The sequence below is a fragment of the Aquila chrysaetos genome, chromosome 1, assembly GCF_900496995.4.
Source record: "Aquila chrysaetos chrysaetos chromosome 1, bAquChr1.4, whole genome shotgun sequence".
Lineage (NCBI taxonomy): Eukaryota > Metazoa > Chordata > Aves > Accipitriformes > Accipitridae > Aquila > Aquila chrysaetos.
In genome coordinates this window covers 26,700,719-26,721,904 of record NC_044004.1, presented here as the reverse complement: position 1 = coordinate 26,721,904, position 21,186 = coordinate 26,700,719, and the positions used below count along the sequence as shown (strand labels likewise).

At 39.1% G+C, this 21,186-nt stretch overlaps 1 protein-coding gene across 10 annotated transcripts in view; it reads left to right on the top strand.

The window, feature by feature from the left end:
• APBB2 (amyloid beta precursor protein binding family B member 2) overlaps window positions 1-21,186 on the top strand; it is a 156,502-nt gene that overhangs the window by 90,786 nt on the left and 44,530 nt on the right. For all 10 annotated transcript variants that reach the window (XM_030035115.1, XM_030035202.1, XM_030035723.1 and 7 more), the window contains 2 exons: window positions 15,812-15,958; window positions 20,412-20,539. In XM_030035115.1, the coding sequence (XP_029890975.1) occupies window positions 15,812-15,958; window positions 20,412-20,539 (275 nt within the window). The remainder of the gene's footprint in view (window positions 1-15,811; window positions 15,959-20,411; window positions 20,540-21,186) is intronic.

Sequence of the window (21,186 nt, the reverse complement as noted above, 5' to 3'; positions counted from 1 at the left end):
TTGATAGTTTTGCCTTGTGCTTGCATCCATTTTTAAGGATGTATGTGAATCTCTATAATTGGAAATTCAGGGAATTTAAATAAGTGTTTTGGCTGTGCCGCACACCTGCAGTGACTGACAGGATCAGAAGCTACTTATATGCAGGAAGACAGTATATACCAGATTTAATAATTATAATAGCATTAATGGTATATTTTAGGAGAGAAAACAGACTGATCAGGATACTTAAACTTCTTTGTCATCTTGATTATTTGGCTTGTGATGTTTAAATCAGATGTAAATAAATGTATTTTGCTTGGCAGGCTGGCAGTTAAAAAGCAAGGGTTTCAGCTGTGCTCGTTACAATGACAAGCACTACATTCTGAGCAAAGTAAATGGAGTTGGAGGAGTGATGAGCATTAGGTATCAGTCCTCAGAACCAGAAAGCTGTTCCTTTCATGATAAGCCTTATGGTGTGGAAGGCATTATAGGGAGGCAGTATTTTGATATGTCTCTTTAGCAGGTGATTTGCACTGGGTAGAATTAGGAGTCTTTCCTGCATGGAGAACTGTGGCAGTATTTGTGTGGACGAATAACTCGTGTCATCATCTCCCTTCCTTCTCTGGCTTGCTGTTTAAAGCTCAAAATTTATGGAACTGATACCCATTGGGTGTCTCTGAAATGGGTCAATGTCAAAAGCATGTCCTCTTTTGCCTACCACAGCTGGTTTTGTTTCTTCTGTTTGGGCAAAACCATGCTGATGATGCTTAAACAGGTAATCAAAAGTGAGTGCTGAAACTTTCACAGAAGTGACTGAGAGGAGCAAGACAAGAAATAGAAGAGAAACTATACATGTTTACTTTGTTTTTTTTTAAATCACTTGAGTCAAAGCACATTACCTGCTATCTGTCACTGCCTGATGGGGATGTTGTGCAGGGGCAGTAGTGATTGTGTGTGTGATTCTGCAGGTGAAGCTCATGAAGCGCTGATGTTGCTTTGCAGCAGGAGAGGCTGTGGGCAGAGCTGTTCAGTGCATCCATCTCTGCCCCGAGGACAGGACAAGCAGCTGCTACATGGCCATACCTCACAGGGACGGGAAGTAGTCCGGAAAGAGCAGGGAAAACCTTCACCTGTGGAAAATGCTCTGGGATCCTTAATTCTCACATGGATGGGAAGGGGGTGCGGTGGTGGATTCGTTGCTAGCCCATTTTACCCAAAATACTGTGAGACTGAAAGAACTCTGATAGGATTTGAAACTAATGGCCTGAGACTTGGAAAATCAGATTTTTTAGCCTCTTAGACTCTCCTCTGCCACATGATGTGCCTTAACTATATTTGATTGAAGCTTGCTTTTGCATGGCAGCAAGCACAGATACTTTTTCTTCATTTCAGAATAAGAGAAGTAAGCTTTTTTAAACTCTAAACTCTCTGTTGGAAGAATTTGTTAAAATAAACCATGTTAGAGATATTTTAGAGATCTTAAACTTACTTAAACCTACTCATGACAGTACATTTGAAAAAAAATTAAATTACAAAATTAGATTTCCTCAATGGCACTGAGTAATGCTGTCTTTCAGCAAAGGGAACCATGCCACCTTGTGGAAAGCTGAAGTAGTTGTCTTCCCCCAGAGTCAACTTCTGCAAAGATTGTAGCACGGCAAAAAAGTCAGTTTGGGGAAAAGTGTGTCATATAATTCATGTAATTCTTGTAAGAAAAGTGATTTACACAGCAACACAGTTAAGCATTCAAAATTGTCAATAAACAACAAATGTTTCTGTATACATCATGTGCTTAAGATGCAGTTCAGAGCTTCATATCCTTGGCATCTTGGTGCAGGTTGTTGGCACAAGGCCATAAAAGAGAAGGGGAAGGCAGAGAAAGGGGAGAATAGTTACATCCAGCTTCTTGATTTCAGTCATTTGTTTTGGTAGGAATTTCTTGAGGAGATGGCTCATTGCGCTTGACAAGGATCCTAATTTTGCATGTGAAACATGCACAACTAGAAATGAGTTTTGAGTTGGTACTTCCCAGGAGGCAGATCATAACCTTCCTGGTTAATTTATAGAGCAACCTGCGCCTTCCTAATTGAGTTTCAAGGGAGGTAAAAAGATGCTTTTACCAATCCTGGACTGTAAATTCCTCTGGGCTGTCTCTTTTTACATTGTTGTAAAATATGATGGCTGTGTGTAAAAGTATAGAAAGATGCTAAATTTTTTCCTTGCAGTCGTGCAAAGAAACTGAACCTCCTGGGAAACCTATCTCTGTCCCTAGGAATGGAATGAAAAATGGTGAGCTCATGTGACTCAATTTATCCCAAGTCTTTTCAGAATTGGCCTGCTTGGCCTGACATTTGGGCTTGCCTTTATTCTCTCCTTTTAAATGTGGTTTTCTGCTAAGACTTAACGTAGCTGTGTTAAGCATGGATTTTCCAATTCCCTGTCCACATTAGTCTGTTCAGCAGAGCTTCACTTTCCAGCTTTGCCATTTTAGAGCAGTTTCAGCTGTGTATTGATGTCTAAGAATGGCAAGAATGTATTTATACCTGCGGAAGTACTAGGCAGTTGCTCCAAAAGTCTTTTCTACTTTAGAAACCAGTAAATGCTCAGGATCTCAAAGGAGGAGAAGGAGACTTTTTCCAAGAGGGGTAGAGGTAGGAGATGCTGATACCAGGTATTTAAATTTAATGACTTACCTGTAGGTGAATGAAAACACAGTTGGAGACATGGAAAGTGAGTTGGTGATGAACTCCTACAGATTACCTAGGCTCTAGGGATTAACCATTTGGGCTTTTTGAAGTGTTGTGAGGGATGTTTCTGACAAGCTGACTTGTCAGATCATTTGTGGCTGTCATGAAAGTGGCCTGTAAATAGCACTATAAAAATAATTTTACAAAATACTGTGTGCCCCCCAAAGAGTTAATATCCATCTCTCTGCTGCTTTTCTTGCTATGGAGGCAGGTATATGTGTTTTGGAGACATCCTACTTTTGCTTGTTTCTGGTCTTCTTCAGAAGCAAATATCCTGGCTAGACACAGGACTGTTTGTATATAATCATCGCGTCTCCTTGGTGATGGAGATAAGTCTGATTTCTGATGCAAGTGAAGACTTAATCAGAGAGGAGGAGTTTTTGCTGTGTCTAGTAATTCCAGGAAAGGATCGTATTTTCACACTGAAGTCCATAATTCTCTCTCACAGTCAGAGTAGCTTCTAAAATTATTGGTGCAAACAGGGAGTATTCAACATTTTCCAGCAGTTTCACAGTCCACCTTGTCCTGCATATAATCTCATCAGCATGTGAAACACTACAAAAAGCCTCAGTTCAATTAATTTCAATTAATGGACTCAATTCAATTAATTAAATCTGAGGAGTTTATTCCATCTTACAAAAAAAGATTAGAAGAAAAATTAGGCATCTTCAACAGTTTTTCTTCCAAAATGGTACTTCTGCTTGTTTTTTTAACAGCAATTTTTTTCTTTCAAATCCTTGGTTTTCATTCTCTGTGAAATAGGACCTGTTACAGGGTAGAGGACTAGAAGAAATCTTGAACCCATTCCTTTACCCTTATAGGGAACCACGATATATAATCCCATGTATTAATTTCAAGTTTCTTAAACGTTTGGGTTTTTTTTTTTTTGCCCTGACTAGTCTTACTGACAAGCTGATTAAAGTATTACCTTCTTTTGATGGTCAAAAACATTTTAACCTAAACTTTTAAAGGGCATTTTTTTAATCCTCTTATTCTATGTTTAGCTGTCTTCTAGTGCATTTATAGCAGGCAATTATGTCTCTTCTTCAGCTTAGTTTTATTAAGGTAAACAAGCCAAGTGCTTTTAATTATTCATAATGAGGCTAGGAGGGTTGCTGTTGTCTTATGAGTCCCTGTTTCCCTGACTGTTGTAGCAGCTCTGTGTTTTCTGTCTTTAATTTTTAACCATAGGCCATCAGATTTGTTGCTTTGGGTGGAGTTTTTCCAGGGTCTTGTAGGGTAGCTTTAAAATGTCCATATTCTCTATTGGAAAGTTCTTGACAGGTAATTTAATTTAATTTTTCAACTCCTGAGTAGCTAATCATTTTAGTTGCAACTTAAGCCATAATTATAACCAGTGTTTGTAAATTTATAAGAGTGAGCGGAAGAAAAGTTCTGGTCTTCATCTTAACAATTTGAATAGCACCTTGGTCAGGAGGGCGGAGTTGATTGTGTTGTTTTGTTTTGTTTTTTCAAAGAATCTTATTGCCAGTAGCTGAAGGTTTCTTGTGAACAGCAGAATTTTGTATTTTGGGTATTAGCCTAAACAGTGTGTACATAGTTCTTTTAACACTAAGCTACTGCCAATAGACAACTAAGTGTGTCTTTGGAGATACTGATTTTTGCATTGATGAGATAGTGTGGAAATGGTTCCGCGAAATGCAGGAAGACAGATTATGCTCAGTGCTCATGGATCTTCCTTAAATTATGTTCTTAAATATTTTAAATCAAAAGAACTATAGAGTAAGAATTACATAGTTTAAAAAAAAATGTTGTCTTTTGGTATTGGCTTATCTTAGGCTTTCAGAGGGAAGAATGATAATCTGGGAATAAAATCTTAAAAAAACCTAAACAAACAAAAACCCAACCTAAAACCAAAATAAACATTGTAGTGGAGTTTGGGGTTAGGCTTTTTTCCTTGTTTCCTTCAAAAACAAAAAGGTGCCCTTAGTCTCTTCCCCCGCACACCATCTGGGTAGTCATTTTAGTAGCTTTCAAAACTATGAGTCAAAACACAGATCTTCCGTTTGAAACGTCCAGTGAATAATCAAAAAGAGGTCAGTCTTGACAATTACTATAGTATAGGAAAAGTTCATCCATCTTTCCCCTTGGAGCTTCTGGGTAGCAATGATGAGTGATGGGGACATCAGTTTCTAAACTGGTTGGTTGTTTCTGAATTTGGCTGTTTGCCATTAACAACATTAAGGCACGCTCCCAGCTATGGAGATGCTGCAGGTAAATGATGCAGGTGCTCAAAAACATTCTGCTTCGAAAGCAGTTTTAGAAATAGCAGACTAAAGCACTAAAATACATCTCCTCAACTTTTTTTTTTTTTTTGGTAAATTGTGTCTTTTTCATTTTGTACATTAGAACTTTTGGAGAGTGTGTTTGCTCATTCATTATCTCTCTGTGATTGATACTTATTACTATTGACATCTTTTGTGTCATTAGGTGATGTTATAAGTCATAATGTCATGATGTGAGGTACATCATAATACAGATTTCCCTGTAGAGGATGTTTGCTTCCACCTTGTCCCTAAATGGAGTCTTGTTTAATCAAATATGAAGATTAGTCCAGGGCAGTGGAAGATGTAGTATTTTCCCGAATCTAAGGGATTTACTTTTTTAATGGTGTACAGAGTTACAATATGTTTAATTGTTATATATATAATATGAATATATAGGATAAAGTAGTTTAATTTCTTGAGCCCTTCAAAATTTATAAATAGATCTTGCAAAATGTTACATGTCTTTCACTCCTAGAAATCCCACATATCTCTGGGATCTAATTAGATGCAAACCTGTTGTGCAAGGACATGGGTGACTGAACAGCAGGAGACAGGTAGAGGGGAGAGATTTTACTTGTAGCCTTCCTTAGAAAAATGTATCACAAAGCCATTCCTCACGTGAAAGAGGATGAAACTGCTTTAAAATTTGCCATTAATTTCCAGGTTTGTAATGCAATAATTATGTCTTGAATTTGGGGGCATGTCATGGTTTTGGCTGGGATAGAGTTAATTTTCTTCCCAGTAGCTGGTATAGTACTGTGGATTTAGGATGAGAATAATGTTGATAACACACTGATGTTTTAGTTGTTGCTAAGCAGTGGTCAAGGACTCTTCAGCTTCTTATACTGCCCAGCCAGGAAGTAGGCTGGGGGACACAAGAAGTTGGTAGGAGACACAGTCAGGACAGTTGACCCAAACTAGCCAAAGGGATATTCCATACCATAAGATGTCATGCTGAGTATATAAACTAGGGGGAAAGCTGGCTGGGGGCCACTGCTCAGGAACTGGCTGGGCATCAGTCAGCAAGTGGTGAGCAATTGCATTGTGCATCACTTGTTTTGTTTATTCTAATTCTATTACTACTATTTTTTTTTTCTTCCATTCTGTCCTATTAAACTGTCTTTATCTCAGCCCGTGAATTTTACTTTTTTTTTCTGATTCTTTCCCCCATCCCACTGGGTGGGGGCAGTGAATGAACAGCTGTGTGGTGTTTAGCTGCCTGCTGGGTTAAACCACGACAGGGCATTATCAGTATTTGCTTTATTAAGGTATACTGTACAAAAGGTTTGCATTGGGCTGCCAGATTTCTACAGGATTGGTAAAAGGGAAGATAAAATATAGGAACACTTTTGTTTCAAATCAAATCAAAATATCTTCTTGGCCTGTAAAGTTCCAGTATTGACAGTGACTTTGTCTGCTGCAGTTCTGTTGACCAGGAATTGTTGTTGGAGTAGTAAGAACATAGATAGCAATTACATTACAGGAGGATAAATGATGCAGGTGGAGCTGTGCGGGTCACACTTTTCCCTTGAAGCTTTTCCTACCTTATGAGTGGCCAGGTCACATGGGCAGTTTAGGTGCACACCAGTGACTGCTCTCTCCACGGGGAGGTAGCTTCCCTGGCTGCCAGCTGGGTGAGATGGTGCTGGAGCCAGCGTGCCCTGCCTCCGAAATTGAAACTGTGGGTCACTGAATGTGCTTCCGTGGCCTCCAAGTAAGGGGAAGCCATTTCCAAAGTGAAACAGTGCTGTTAAAAATTGTAGCTACTCTACCAAGAAGTGCTGGCTGGCTGTGTTTGAGAAAACATGAATATACCTGATATTTTGTTTATTTGGTTGGTTTGTTTTTGTTTTTTAATGATGCCGTTTCTTCTGGTGGTGGTTGTTTTAAGAAGAGTTTTCTATTGCTTCACTAGGTTGAAGTGCCAGTGTCATCTTCAGTACCATTTCTCATGGAGATGCACGGTGCAGTTTTTCTTGGCTGAGGTCTGTGTACATCTTGCTGTATACAACTCTGCACTTCCTAATATTTTAATGTTTGTTATTTTTAATTGGTTTTAATCAGAATTTATTCACTGTTTTCTGGTGCAGCACAGTAAACTCTTTCTGGGCCAGCAGTACTTTGTGTATCATTGACAAAGGAGCCCTCAGGAGTGGACAGAAACTGGGAGAAGCAGCAGTCATCATCATACTCATGTCCCACAGGGAAAAAGCTCATGTTGCTGTTCTGCAGGCTGATGGATTCAGTGTGCAGGCAGCTCTCAGTTTAGCTCAGCCTCTGCTGATATTGCTGGCAGATCTCCCCATCAGCTTGCCGGCATCTTTGCTAATACACTGCAGAGGTAGTCACAGCTTGCAGTCCTTCATACTCCCCACTGGCCACTGACCATTTCACCTCTAAAACAATATATAGCCTGTGTCAGCTCCAGCTTTAGAATGGCCTGTTGATCATGAACTGCCTCTTGAATGTCTGTTCATCATCTTGCTGCTACAAAATGAACTGATCAAATGATTTTTTTGTATTTCTCTTCAATTATTTACATTAGCTTGCTAGTTTAGGGCAACTCAGGGCAATAGCCTGTTCTAGTCTGCAATGTCACAAAGTTTACCATTTCATTGCATAGATTTTTAATGAAAAAAGTGCAGAGTGTGTATTTTGTGTGTGTAATATATATCTAAAAATATATATTTATGTATGTTATATATACATTATATATTGTATATACACAGTTTGAAAACAGCATGGTACAAGCTTGGTGGGTTATTTGTCCATTGTGGACCTGCTGAAAGGTACATTTATGGAGGAAGTTAATTTAAAAATCAATTACAATGGAACAGTGTGTTGAATGACAGAGCAACATTTAGATAGCTCTAGCCAGCATGTATATTTATTTTGGTATTAACTCTAGCTCTAAATTTCACTTTAAAAAAAGAGTAGTCTTCCTTGCCAAGATTTCTTGTATTTCCTCAAAGGGAAAAGGGAGTGGGAGGTAATATTTATCTCAAGAGATTTAAAAACATGAGATATGCCGTACATCATAATACCATGTTGCTCCTATGCAGGTATGCATTATTCCATATGCTTGAAGATGATCATGCCACGGTGCTGCAGGGGAGGCAGTGTGACAGTAAGTGGGTCCTCAAATGTGGGAGGCCCGCCAAGGCTCAAGGTTTCTGGACTCACAATTCATGTTTATTTGAGTCTTTTTCAAAGAGTGGGAATCGATCAACAGTGATTTAACTTCATTGTCTTTGGATCCTGTTGTAAGCATAATTTCTGCAGAAAACAAATTACTCTTAACGATGTTGCTTCTAAAGAGACATGAAATCCTGACTCTAGTGAAGATGGAAGGTTTTTCTGCATTGATTCAGTAAGGTCAAGAGTTCACCTAAAGGGTGTTTTTTTTGTTGTGGGGTTTTTTTTTTTTCTTTAAGTTGGATGTCATGCATATTACCTTTGAAATTATGCACCACAGTACTAAATAAAGTGCTGCTCAGTGCGTTAGAACCACTTACATCAGCCTGCAGAAAAGCCCTCAGAAAAATACAACATCTAAGGTTAAAGTTAACAAATGCAGAGCGTTAGTTTTTAAGAAATGAATGCACACATTCTTTCATGTCCTGTAAACTCCTGCAGGGCTTGTCTTTACTGGCAAAGCATCGATGTGTGTGTTGGGGTCGTTTTTGTGTGTTGCAGTGTAACGAAACCTGCTTGAGTTATCCTAACAGTTCAGTTGCTCTGCAAGATAGACCCTAATTTGTGCATCATTGCAACTATCATCCTTTATTAGTTTCTGGTGAAAAATATGACTGCCTTTTCTTCACTGAGGAAGCCTGTTTTTTATTTCACGGTATTAAAATGAAACCCAAAACACCCTTAGCTCAAAGCAAAGTCCATAAACCCATCCCTTTACGGTGTGAAGTCAAGGTATCTGCAAAGCATCTAAAATCAAAGCCTATTCTTTACTGAGAAGACTGGAGAAAAGAATAAGATGATTTTAATTTCTTCTTCAGAACTACATATAGCAAAAGGATATTAGTAGAGAATAATAGTGTCCATTCCATTTTTTGCTCAACTGACTACATTTTTTACTTGATTCAGAAATACAGTAATGAATAAGAAATTGGGATTCAAAAAAATCTTGAACCAGCACAATGGTCCTGCAACATTTTCTTGCCTTGATAGAGCAGATTTGACCTCTGGCTGTGAGCCAGCAGGAACCACTGAGACAGAAGTATTAAAACTCAAAACAAGAGAGGGACTTTTGTCATCCTATGGGTTGGAGTCTGCAAGTCTGGAAGAAATGAGACTGTAGTGTCTTAGAGAATGAGTAAGGGATTGTGAGAGCAGAAAGTTCAATATTGACCTGCTCTAGAGAAGTCATTTATTATAAAGGTTATTTTACAGTATTTGTAAAGTCCTCATATTTTATTCCACAGAAGTTTAGTTTATAATTATCTGCTTGAAATAGCAATTATTAGTGGATTTCTGAATTCTGTTGTGGCCTGAATATCTGTGTGCTTATTTTTGTATTGCATGCACATTTTCAGCAATTCAAACAATACAACATGAACTGCAACAGAAAGCTGGAAATGTTGAAAAATCTTATTAGTATGTTTTTGATTCTGCATTTTGAAATTTTTGTAATTAAGAATTTCTATGTGACAACTGTCAGTATTTCTCTGAGAAAATGGATGCATTGTAGTCTATTCATGTCAATTAAATGAAAGTGGTTGCTTATTCATTAATTGCATAAGATCTCTTTATTCTTTTGTTACTCAGTTTAGCTTTGATCATCTCCAATATTTTCATCTGGAATCAATGCAAGCTTTCTTGATGTGTAGCAGGCAAATATACTGGAACATACTTCTGTCTCACAATAGAGTGGCTATATTTTATACTTGATCTTCTAAAGCATAAAATAATTTGATAGTTTGTTTTATTTTAAAACTGTTAGAGAAAATGTCAGTGGAATTTCTAAGATTGTGTTGGCTGCATAACAAACGGTTAATTATGTGACCTACATGCTGTGTCTCAGGCACAAGCCTGCTCAGTTGTCTGTGATAAAAGGCCTTATTAAATACGGTAATGATTTACGTATGTCTGCAGACAGATAATAACCTTTAAAAAGGAAAAACATGAAGGGAAGCAAAGGGAAACTGCTCAAAACCAAGTCCTGTAGGCTCAGAAGTAGAGAAGAAATTAGTAGCACAGATTTAAATCATCAACGCAAACATGCTCTAACGTAGATGTTCATAGTAGCTACCAACAGCTGTGTGATCTGAAAAACAATCAGTCAGTGGTATTGTAATGTAAGTTAGTTTATTGTTCTCAAACTGATGTTCTAATCTGTTTTCTCCCTGTACTGGGATCTTTTCTACCCATGCCCTTATGATCCATCCAGTTTCCAATACTATTCTACCATCAGTCATGTGTAATTGATCTCTTGTCCTCTGTCTAGTTGGGGGATTTTATTTGCTGTGGTTTTCTTGATTTTTTTTTTTCTTTTTTCTTTTTTTTTTTTTTTTTTTTTAAGGTACATGCTTAGCACTACATGAGGCAACAGCTAGAGTGTGGCATTTGCTTACGTGCAGAGATTTGTCACAGTTCTGTGTTCCTGTCAAAGCTCCTTCCAGAGTTCCTCTTGGAAAAGCTGCTGCAGAGCAGAACCTTACCCTGTGGTGAAGCTTTTGCAATGCCAAAGAGCAGAAGTGTGATCCACGGTTCATTCATTCCTTCACCTAAAGCTGGGGAGCTTTAGGTTTGATGTTTTAGATCAGAACTGCACTGCGAGGGAGGTTTACAGCTTTTTGCAGGGTTTGGATTACAGCATTTATGAGTTTGGTTCTTTGGCTACAGATCATTAACCCTGAAACATTAATTGGATTTGCAGCCATGCAAACATATGCTCCCCAGAACTGTAAAACTGAGCAGCGATACCTCTGTTTTCATTTCTGTTCACCTGTCTTTTCATGGGGCAGTGTGTGATAAGGTGGTGTTTTTTCCCGGTGTATTTTCTTTGCACAATGTCTTGTGTGGCCTAGCAGGAAATGTGAAGTCTCCAGTCGAAGTGAAAATACAAGATTATTGACATACCATGGTTTAAATGACATTTTTTTATTCACTTCTCTCAGACATGCAGTGTTCATGGTAGTATCTTTGAACTTCCCAATCCCAAACAGCAGTGATCCAAATACAGTATACAATTCCTAAATCTCTTTCATCCTGCTGTATTTATGAACTTTCTTTGGTTTTTTTTCAAACCTGTTTTTCTTTGCCAGCTCTTGGAAAGAGTCTGGAGACAAGCAGATAGGAAAATCATGTTTCACTTATCTTTATTCAGATATGGTTATTTAAAACATGCTTTTTAGAGTTTTGATTTTAAGATAAAGCAGAGGGTCTGACCAGGCACAGAAAACTAAGATTTTATTTTCTAAGTTAATACTAATAATGTATAACATGATACAAAGGTTATTTGTTTATTCTCTAATGAGAAAAGAAATTAGGTAGACTACTGTAAGTCAAAAGTTGGCATCTGGATTACTTTGAAATAATGGTAGGCCAATAATTATGATTTGCAATTATCTGTGAGTCTCAAGTAGAGGTACTTAACCAACTGGCATTACCAGGAATGTCTGTGTTACTGAGCTCATAGACTCTTAGTCAAGGAGAGCTGCACGCTGGTTTTCAGCTTGGCTTGTTTTGACGCTAGATGTTAGTTCAGGAGAAAAGAGGGTGCATTAGCAAAGCTCTTTCAGGTTGAAGGAAGCACTTTGTCTCTTAGCTAGTAAGTATCATTGGTGGGAGCTGGGGAACCATGATGCTGTATTAGTATGCTAGAGAACAAAGCAATTCTGCTAACTCAGCTAGCCCTGGTTTAAGAATTAGGTCGTACCTGATTAGAGACACTAGGTGGTTTGTTTCTGCTGGATTTTGTGCTCGTTTTTTTAAAAGAGAACCTCTGAGTCAATTAATTAAGGCGGGGGTGGAACCCCAACAATAAAACATGAAGTGGATCTTTTATAATACAGTTGCTGGCAGTGTGCAGAGAGAGGGATGCAGGCGCGTGTGCACACACTTCCACCGCTTTCCCACTCCATAGGGGTGTGTGTGTATATACTTCTGAAATACTGATGATGAATGAACCGTGGTATGTATCACATGTTACTCTGAGACCTTGGCGTGAAGGTCTGCCTTCACTTCTGAGTCATGCCAGCATGTGTATTCAGTTAACCAAGAAGTAGAAGGTTTTTGCTCTTTACGTGTATTTTGAGCAAAAGAATGTTTCTTTTATGTGTATACTCAGGTACATGCATTGCCTTGTGGGTGGGGTGTTGGGTCTTTCTGGGTTTTATTGAGAGTTTTTTGTTTGCAGTGAGTCCTTGGGAAATCGGTTTGTTTTGATGAAGCTGTTCTGAAGCATTTTATTTGGGTTATGGTAAGGGCTTCTTGTAAAACACACAAACAAAAACTTGCCAGGTGCCAGAAGCCCAATGGGGTTTCTCACATCTACCTAGCTTGGAAGACCTGAGAGGGCATGGAAGCAGGGAAGGAAGCCAAGCCCTTCACATGGAGGGGAATGTGTCGGATAGACAAGAATGTCCCATTCAGCTCGCTCTACTGTCATGACAGTGGGCTGGGAGGGGAAAGAAATACAGTGGATGCCGCCACTGGAGAATTTTAAACATAGAACAAAAATAGCCAGGAAAAAAATACCAAACCAGTTCATTCACCGTCTTTACTAATAAGAGATTTACCTGCTGTCAGCTTGAACTGATTGTCTTTCACCAGTTTGTTGCCTTCCTAAGATATACTCTGTTCAGTGCAAGGACTGTATTTATCTTTGTGTTCAGAAAACAGCTAGCAAATTGCAGATGTGGTTGAGATATGAAGAGTAATGAGGAAACAATATGCTTATTGTATATATTTAGTTCTTCACATCTCTTAGGATGATTTAGAAAATGTTTTTTCTTTGCTAATATTCTGTTATTCAATTTAATATTTAAATACTTATAAAAAAACCCCTTTCTTCTGGCACAGTAAAAATCTGTATTTTAAAAGCCTGCAAAGATAAATATTTAATACCCCAATGGGCATCGCAGCACTTTCAGCAAGATTCACGAGCATCTGATGTGCCAAAACCAATTCTGCAATCTTGAGATTAGATGACCTTAATAATTGCTAAAACCTGAATATTTTAGTATCTCGTGTAGCCCTGAAGTGAAGAGCACCCCTGAGTGGTGACCCCTCCTTTGTTTTCTCTTTCACCTTCTCCTTCATCACCCTTTAAAATCTTAAAGTCAGGGCTTTTGCGAGTTTCCAGCACAGCTGGGTCAGGAAGCAGCAGCGCAGGAGAATTTGCATGTTGGTTTCCTTGTCTGCAAAGCAAAAAAAATAGTAATAATAAAAAATAATAATGCGTCCATTAAAAAATCTGGAGGTGTGAGAGGCTTTAATTTTTTACCCACACTCACTAAAGGGTTTCACACAATTTGCAGAGTGTATTTGCTGGCCGATGGCTTAGATGAGATGCATCATTAGTAACTTGTTGAAGTAAGTACCAGAGGTACAAGAGGCAGGCTCTTAGGCTGGGTTTTCTGCTTGGCGAAGTAGGCTGGATGAGTGCGTTCTGCAAGCTGAAAGAAGGCTGAAGGAATAGAGAAGTTTTAAAGGGAAGGAGGGAGAAACTCAATCTTTCTACCCACTGGTGAATTTTATTCCTCCCTTAGTTTGCCAAGGATGATGTATTATGCATATTTAAAATACCTTGGTGTTTTGGGTTGTTTTTTTGAGGACAGTGGTTCCCAAATGGCACACCAGTGATGGTGCGTCAGCTTGGATCTACTCACTGATTTCACAGCAGTTTTTACAAGGCGGCAAATGAATATTCAGTGTCAGCTTTTGAACTCTGAAGCTGGTTTATTTACTGCGTCTCAAGAAGAAGGATTAATTGGTAAGTCCAGTGTGGACCTGCTGTTGCTGTTCCTGGGCTGCGTGCCTGTGTGGGCATGGTCCCGCTGGAGGCAGCGGGGCTCCCAGCAGTCACTGGTGCCGGCTTCCTTTGAGCAGCTCCCAGGATCATTGCCTGCCTTCCTGAGACCTGCAGGATGCTGCTGAAAGCAAAGGAAGCTCTGTGGCACAAGGCAGCACCGCTGGACAATGAGTGTTGGTCTTTGCAAGGTCAAAACTGCGCTGACTACCTAACAGGGCACTGGATTGACTGAAACATTTGCAAGTCAGTTTGCCAGAACAGCGTAGCATTTAAGGACAGCGTAACATTTCAGAAGAAACACATGAATACCACTGAAGCAAGCAGGATACCAGGGACTGAGTACTAATTGATGTCAATACTTGATCTGTCTTGGCAAGGGGAGGCTCGGGATGAAAGAGATGTTATACAATGGCAGATTTTCAGTTGTTAATTGTAAATTGTCTCACTTCTACTTGTGGAACTTGTACCTGTCGAATCCTGCATCTATGTAGGAGGCATTGTTGCTAGCAAGGATTTGGGTATGAGAACTGAGTGCAAATTCATGTCAGTGCCGGTGCACTATCTAATCACTGACTCCAGCAAAGAGTCTAGGGGAAACCAAGCTCGGAGATGGGGTGGGATTTGATTTGGCAGTGTTCAGTGGTGGTGTCTGTTGCTATATTAAATATCTAGAAGAGAGCAGGAATTTGGTATGGGGTCATTCAGGAACTATTATTGCTGAACCTTTAGGGACCATCATAAATGTTTGGTGTGCCTATTAAGGAGGTACACCAGTAAGTCTGTTATGCATCTTTCTCTGACAGTGCATTGCACTTTGAGAATGAGGTACTCATAAAGTTCTCTGGAGGAAATCTTGGTCTCATAGATGAACTCCCTTTGACTTAGTGTGAGAGGTCTGTATTTCACTCGCCCTAGAATCTAAGAAAAATTGTGTGTGTGTGTGTCAGATTTAAAGTTTTTTATTCTCTACCCTAGTAAACATAGGGTAGAGATTATGCCATTCAATTTCGCGCATTTTATTTTGTTTGCAAAAAGCACCATATGTGCAAAGTAATGTCACCTTGGCTTGTTCTGCCAACTGAGTGCTGTGGATGGCTAAACATCCTTCTGCTAAAAAAGTGTATCATTAGATAGTTTTATTATAAAGGTAATTTTTAATTTCTTCTAGAAAAAGCATGCTTTCTTCTTATGATAGCTTATCTTTTTGTTAGTGCTTTGAAATTTGTTATTGTTTGCTACCTTAGTTAAACTTACTGTAGAAACAATTGCTGTAATCCATAAAAAGAAAAGAATTTCTGGTTAAAAGCCAGGCAGTGAGATACACTGCAAGTGTGAATCTTACAAAAGATGTAATCCAGTAGTTTTTTTCTTTCTCTTCAATTAGAGCTCTAGACACTAGCTAAAATTTCAATTCTACTGTATCTATAGTTGTGCTTTTTCCTTTATTTCTCTGTGTTTGTATGTCCCCCACTATTTCTACCACTCCTTCATTTCCTCCTTTATATTAACGAAAGTATTTTCTTGTAAAGCATTACTGTTACCTCCACAGATACCTTTCCTGGCAAGTCATGTATTCTTCTTTGTTCCTTTGAATGTTTTTACTTTGCCATTCTCAAATTATATTTAAATTTACTTACCTTTGAGCATAAGCTTGTCTGCAAGGCCTTGATTTTGTTCCCCTCCTAGCCAGGGATCTTTAACCTTGACTGACTAGTTTCTTTTTCATGGCAAGATTTCCATAGCTGGATACAGCAGTGTGTTGTGTGCTCTGATTCATGTTCAGATATTTTCTGGTTTCTTTTTAGTGCTTTGCTGTGCGATCTCTGGGCTGGGTAGAAATGGCAGAAGAAGATCTTGCTCCTGGAAAAAGCAGTGTTGCTGTGAACAATTGCATCAGACAACTCTCTTACTGTAAAAATGACATCAGAGACACTGTTGGCATTTGGGGAGAGGTAAGAACAGGGTGAACTTCTCCTCTCAAAACATCCTTCTCATGTCATAAAACATCTTGAAAGAACAACTCTGTAGGCAAGTACATCCATGCTCTGTGTTTGGGATTTCCCTATCCCAGCTGGCACTGCCAAAAAACATAAAAGGGTTCAAGGGTCAATGGTTTTGTTCCAAACTTTTCTGGACAGCAGGTGCCACAAAGACCTCATCTTCGTATTTACACCTGTACTAGTACACACCTGTACAACAGTGTTGGGACAAACTGTTGAAATCAGTGCAAGTCTTTCTCCTGACCAGAGATTTGAAAGTGGTGCTTTGAAACAGCATTTTCACACGTTTCCCAGTGACAAAAGGGCTTCAAGGAAACTCAGACTGGTGTGACCTGTGCTTCTAAAATGTATGAGGAAATTGAGACTGATGGACAGGTGGCTTATTTTAAGATGATTATTTTATCAGTCTTTCAGAAGGAAATTAGTTTTATGTCATTAGTCTGTCTGTTGGTTCCTCTCCAATAAGTCTTGAATCTGTTTACCAGTGTTATCCAATTTTGAAGGATGCCAAATTCTTACACACTAAGGGAAAAACAGAGAGCTCAGCTCTCTGCTTTCTTGGTTTGGTGATGGGTCAGTACACCATCAATTGAACCATGCAAGCTCTGTGCTTCTTTCTGAATTGGCAGCAAAGACCGGATAATGCTGAGGGAGCGCAGGGAGAAACATGAAGGAAGCTAGAGGTATTGTGGTGTGGAAAAGAGGTGTGCTGGGGACAGACGAAGGAGTGGAAGGTGTGGAGGGATCAGTAAGTGAAACAAGAAGAAAGGAAAAGCTGGGGTTATAGTGGTGGGACGTACAGAGCACATAGGAGACAAACCTGTAGAAAAACATCTTCGTTATTTGATTGATCATGGAGCAACTTAAACTTCAGCCAAATCTTAGTCTCTACCTCTTTCCTGACCTGTTTTTCAGGAGGGTTGCACTAATGTGGATTTACTACACAAGATCTGAATGCAAAACTGATGTAAGAGTGAATGTTACCTTTGCTGATATTTGTGCGATCTAAGAGAAACAGCACTATCGAACAGAAGAGGAATTAAAAGAAAGACTTGTCTGTTTCAGTAAAAATTTTAGGAATAATATCCTTCAGTCTCCCAAGTTATTGTTACAGTCTAAGACTTGTGTCCAGTGTCCTGGCTATGATCACAACAATGCAGAGACACTTCAGAGGAGCAACTGCGAGAAAGTGCCTGTTTAAAAATGAAAGCGATGTTTCAAGGGACACAGTTAGAGTGTCCTGTCTATTTAAAGTAATTTCAGAAGGGTATTTTATGTAAGAAGTTTATGTTGTGCATATAAATTAACAAGATAACATTGATCTCCCTTCTCCTTACTTCTGGGAGCAGTTTTATTTAGTTAATATAGCTAGACAAACAATTAGAGACACATCAGTCATGGACTTTGGACTTACTGCTGACCCTGGGAGGGAAAAAACCCACTCTCTTTATATGCATGTAATTTCATCCATTTTCAGATGACAGAACTTTGATCAACTTGAAATATATCATTTACTTCGAAATCATGTGCTTTATTTTGGTTTAAGAGTTAATGTTCACATTTTTCCATATTTCTCTCTGTCAATCCCGTTGTTCTTTGTTGGAAACCCTTGCAGGTTTTGAAGACAAACTGATGAAAAGTTTTGGTCCTCTTGAATGGAAGTTTTAATTAAGAATGCCATTCAGAAAAAAACCAAGAAAAATCAGCCTGACAAAACAATAGAGATACTGTGCTTGAATAGGTGGCCCCTGAAGTAAATTGTCTTCTTGATTTTAAAAGAAATCATTACAACCACATTTTTCTGCTGGCAATGTAATGCTTCAAGAGTGATTGGAAGAGGCACATTTTAGAGAGGAATCTGAAAAAAGTGTGCTCATCACTGACATATCAGATGGAGCACATACAGTAGAAATCTGTTATGAAGGTAGAACTGATGGCTGCAGATAGGAGTTTTAAGATTGCCTAAAGATTTATTTTAGCTAGAATGTAATGAAAGTGTAATTGGGAATAGGACCATCCCCAAGTTTTAATGATTTAAAAAAAAAAACAAACCAAAACACACTGTGGGTTAAAAAAACCCCACACACTCTGGGTAAAATCCTGACCCTGCAGAAGCTTTGTTGATGGCTTTAACGTGGGATTTCATGCCCTCCACTCCCCTCCAAAAGAAATTCGCTGTAAATTTCTAACTTCTGTGTTTCTGTAAAACCTAAGAAAAACACAACTCATCTGTTTGTGTGGCTACTTTGCCATGCACTATGTTCCTGTACATTACAAAGTCACTTAGATGAAAAAGATACATTGTTGCCATTGTCTTATATACCACAGTATATAACACTTCCCTGAAAGACTGCTGGGATTGAATCTTTCTTTCCTCCATTCGCTTTCCCCAAGTGGCTCTTCCCATGAGAGCTTTCTTCATCTTGGACCATCAGGTCTCTGCCACTTTTCAGCAGTCTGAGACATTGAGGCCTATGTTCAAGCTCCCAGTCTGTCTAAATAATTTTGTCTTGCCCTATGCAGTGTTTTCATCTCTAAAATAGCTTTTGTGTAATAAGGCAACAAAACTTAGCAAAATATATTGCTTCTGGCTGTGGCCAAGCTATCCCTTGAGCATTGCAAGGATAATTTTCCATGACTTATGTTGCTTATCTGCCCATTCTCCTCTTTTCCAGCTAATTTGGATTCAGTTTTATTACCCTAATCCCAGTGTATTTTGCATGATGAACAGATTTTACCTTCTTGTAATAATTTCCTTCTGGAACAAATATATAAGTAGAAAATGGGTCCAAAAAGCAATCTTTGTGACACTTTGTAACATTCTTCACACAATCTGTTTACTGCTTCTGACCTCCAAGCAAATTTCTCACCCTTTTTCTTTGTGATGACTCTGTTTTCTGTTTGGTTTTCTTCATCATCCTGGTCTGCCTGGTATAATCCTGGCTTTTGTGTTTTATTTCCCATGTTTCTTTTTCTGTATGCTGCAAGCAGCAAAATGCTGCTGATTTGCCCCATTTACATGCATGGTTATCACAGCTACATCTGCTTGTGCTTCTCTAGGAGCGGCCTATATATCCAGCCTTGCATCTCAGCCACAGCTGTACTTTTTCCATCAGACAAAAGGTTCCTGTGTTGGCATCGGTGTGTGTCCCCTTCCTCTCCCACACCCCTCTTGGTGCTTGTGCTGCCAGCTCTGTGTCACAGCTCCCCTTTGAATCCCTGCTAGGAGATTTGGGGGTGGGGAAGAGGTGGTCTGGCAGTACCTGCCCCTTGCTGCCTAGCCTGGAAACCCTGAAAGCAGGCCCTCCCAGGGTGACATGAATGTGTGTCTTACACAGACGCAAAATTAGACATCATTAAGACTTGAGCCACTGTAACCAAGTGGGAAGAGGGTTTCTGTGTCACTGAGGTGAAGAAAAAGGTCATTTTTGAAACATTTGTCAGTAGGAAGTCAGACCCTTTCCATTCTTTCTGTTCATTTATAGATTCTGGCACAATAGAGAGGAAACAAATTACTCTATATTTAGCTGATAGCTCCCACCTTCTTCTTCCTATCAGCAGGAGCTTGTCTTACCTCTCGGCAATAGATCCACGATCATTTCTGTAGGGTCCTGCAGTCTGCAGAGTAGGTGTACAGCCTCTGAGAAGAGAGCTAGTATATATGATAGAAGAGTCAGCAGACCTTTTGCAAATGCTAACCATAGGAGGAAGATTAGCATTTGTGAATTAGCATCAAAAGGAAAATTGCCTCTAAATTTGTTTCCTCTACAGGGAAAAAGCATTCTCTTTGTTCTTACATGCCAGAAGAATTAGGGAGAAATCCTGGCTCCAGGATTCTGCAGCCACCAGCAGAATTCACATTCATGTCTTAATGCTAGGTTTTCCCCTTTAATTAATCTTTCTGCAAAGAGTATCCTATAAATCCTTTATATGTACAAATTGGTGTCTGTTCCCATGACCCGTTGGTTAAAGTTTATGGAAACAAAGCACGTTGTTTGAAGGAAGAAACTCTGCCTTAAGAGTACAGGTTTTGATGTGAGCCTTTACTATTAAGACAGTTCTTGACTTCTAATATATTTGGAAGAATTTACTTGAGAAAGGATAAACACGTAATTTGTTGAATAACTTGGTAGCTTGGGGTTGAATGAGTGAAACAGTTGCATTTAAAAGACATCAAAGCTTTTTGTGATTGAGATCATTTAAAAATATGGAAGTAGCTAGATACCGTCTTAGATCTTTTTCACACCAAAAGTAAATTAACTTGTTTTCAGTTGCTCTTGGAACAAACTGAAACTTTGAGTGAATTAAGAGGATGCAAGTCTGAACAGCACAGACATAACACCTTGATCCCAGTCAGTTCGAGGGGGGGACATACTGTGTAACTGTACTTTGTCTGGAGTTGCAGGGCAAAGACATGTACCTTATCCTGGAAAATGACATGTTGAACCTGATTGACCCCATGGACCGCACAGTTCTTCATTCGCAGCCCATTGTGAGCATCAGAGTCTGGGGCGTGGGGCGTGACAACGGCCGGTGAGTTTTCGCTCTCCTTATCCCTTTTGACTTGGTGCTATTTCTGTCTGCTGATACAGAGTACACACACCCCCGCAGCAAGTTAGGTATCAAACCTATTCATTTAATTGAGTAACTATGTCCCAGGGGCTATGAGAGGATGGGTAAATGCTTTTTTTTTTTTTCTTCCTGGTGTTACTTTTAAAAATCTCTGCTTTTCATAGTTTATCACTTACATGATGTTTTGCTAAACCTGTATTGAGCAAACTTTTCAGAGTAATTCAGCCAGGTGCATAAAACTGCACATGCAACACTATTTTGTTTCATATATATATATAATACTTCTTTTATATAAAACCGTATTTTCAAATGTCCTGTAATATGCGTCTCCTGGCTATGTGAAAGCATCTCTTCCTGCTGGTCCAAGTTAAATGCGCTACTTACACTCTGACTGTATGCAAGTGTTTCTACTTTCTTGGGATATTTGATTTGATGGAGAAAAAAGTTGGATTGAGGGAAGAGTAGTAGTTTTAAGCCATTACTATTACTTAAAGATCTTGATGCAAGAAAATTCCTAAGGGTGTTGCAAAAAACTGAGGTTTGTCCCTGAAACCTGACTGTCTGTGAGCTGAGGTTCTTCCTTGCCGCAGGGAGCAAGCAGGAGTGCA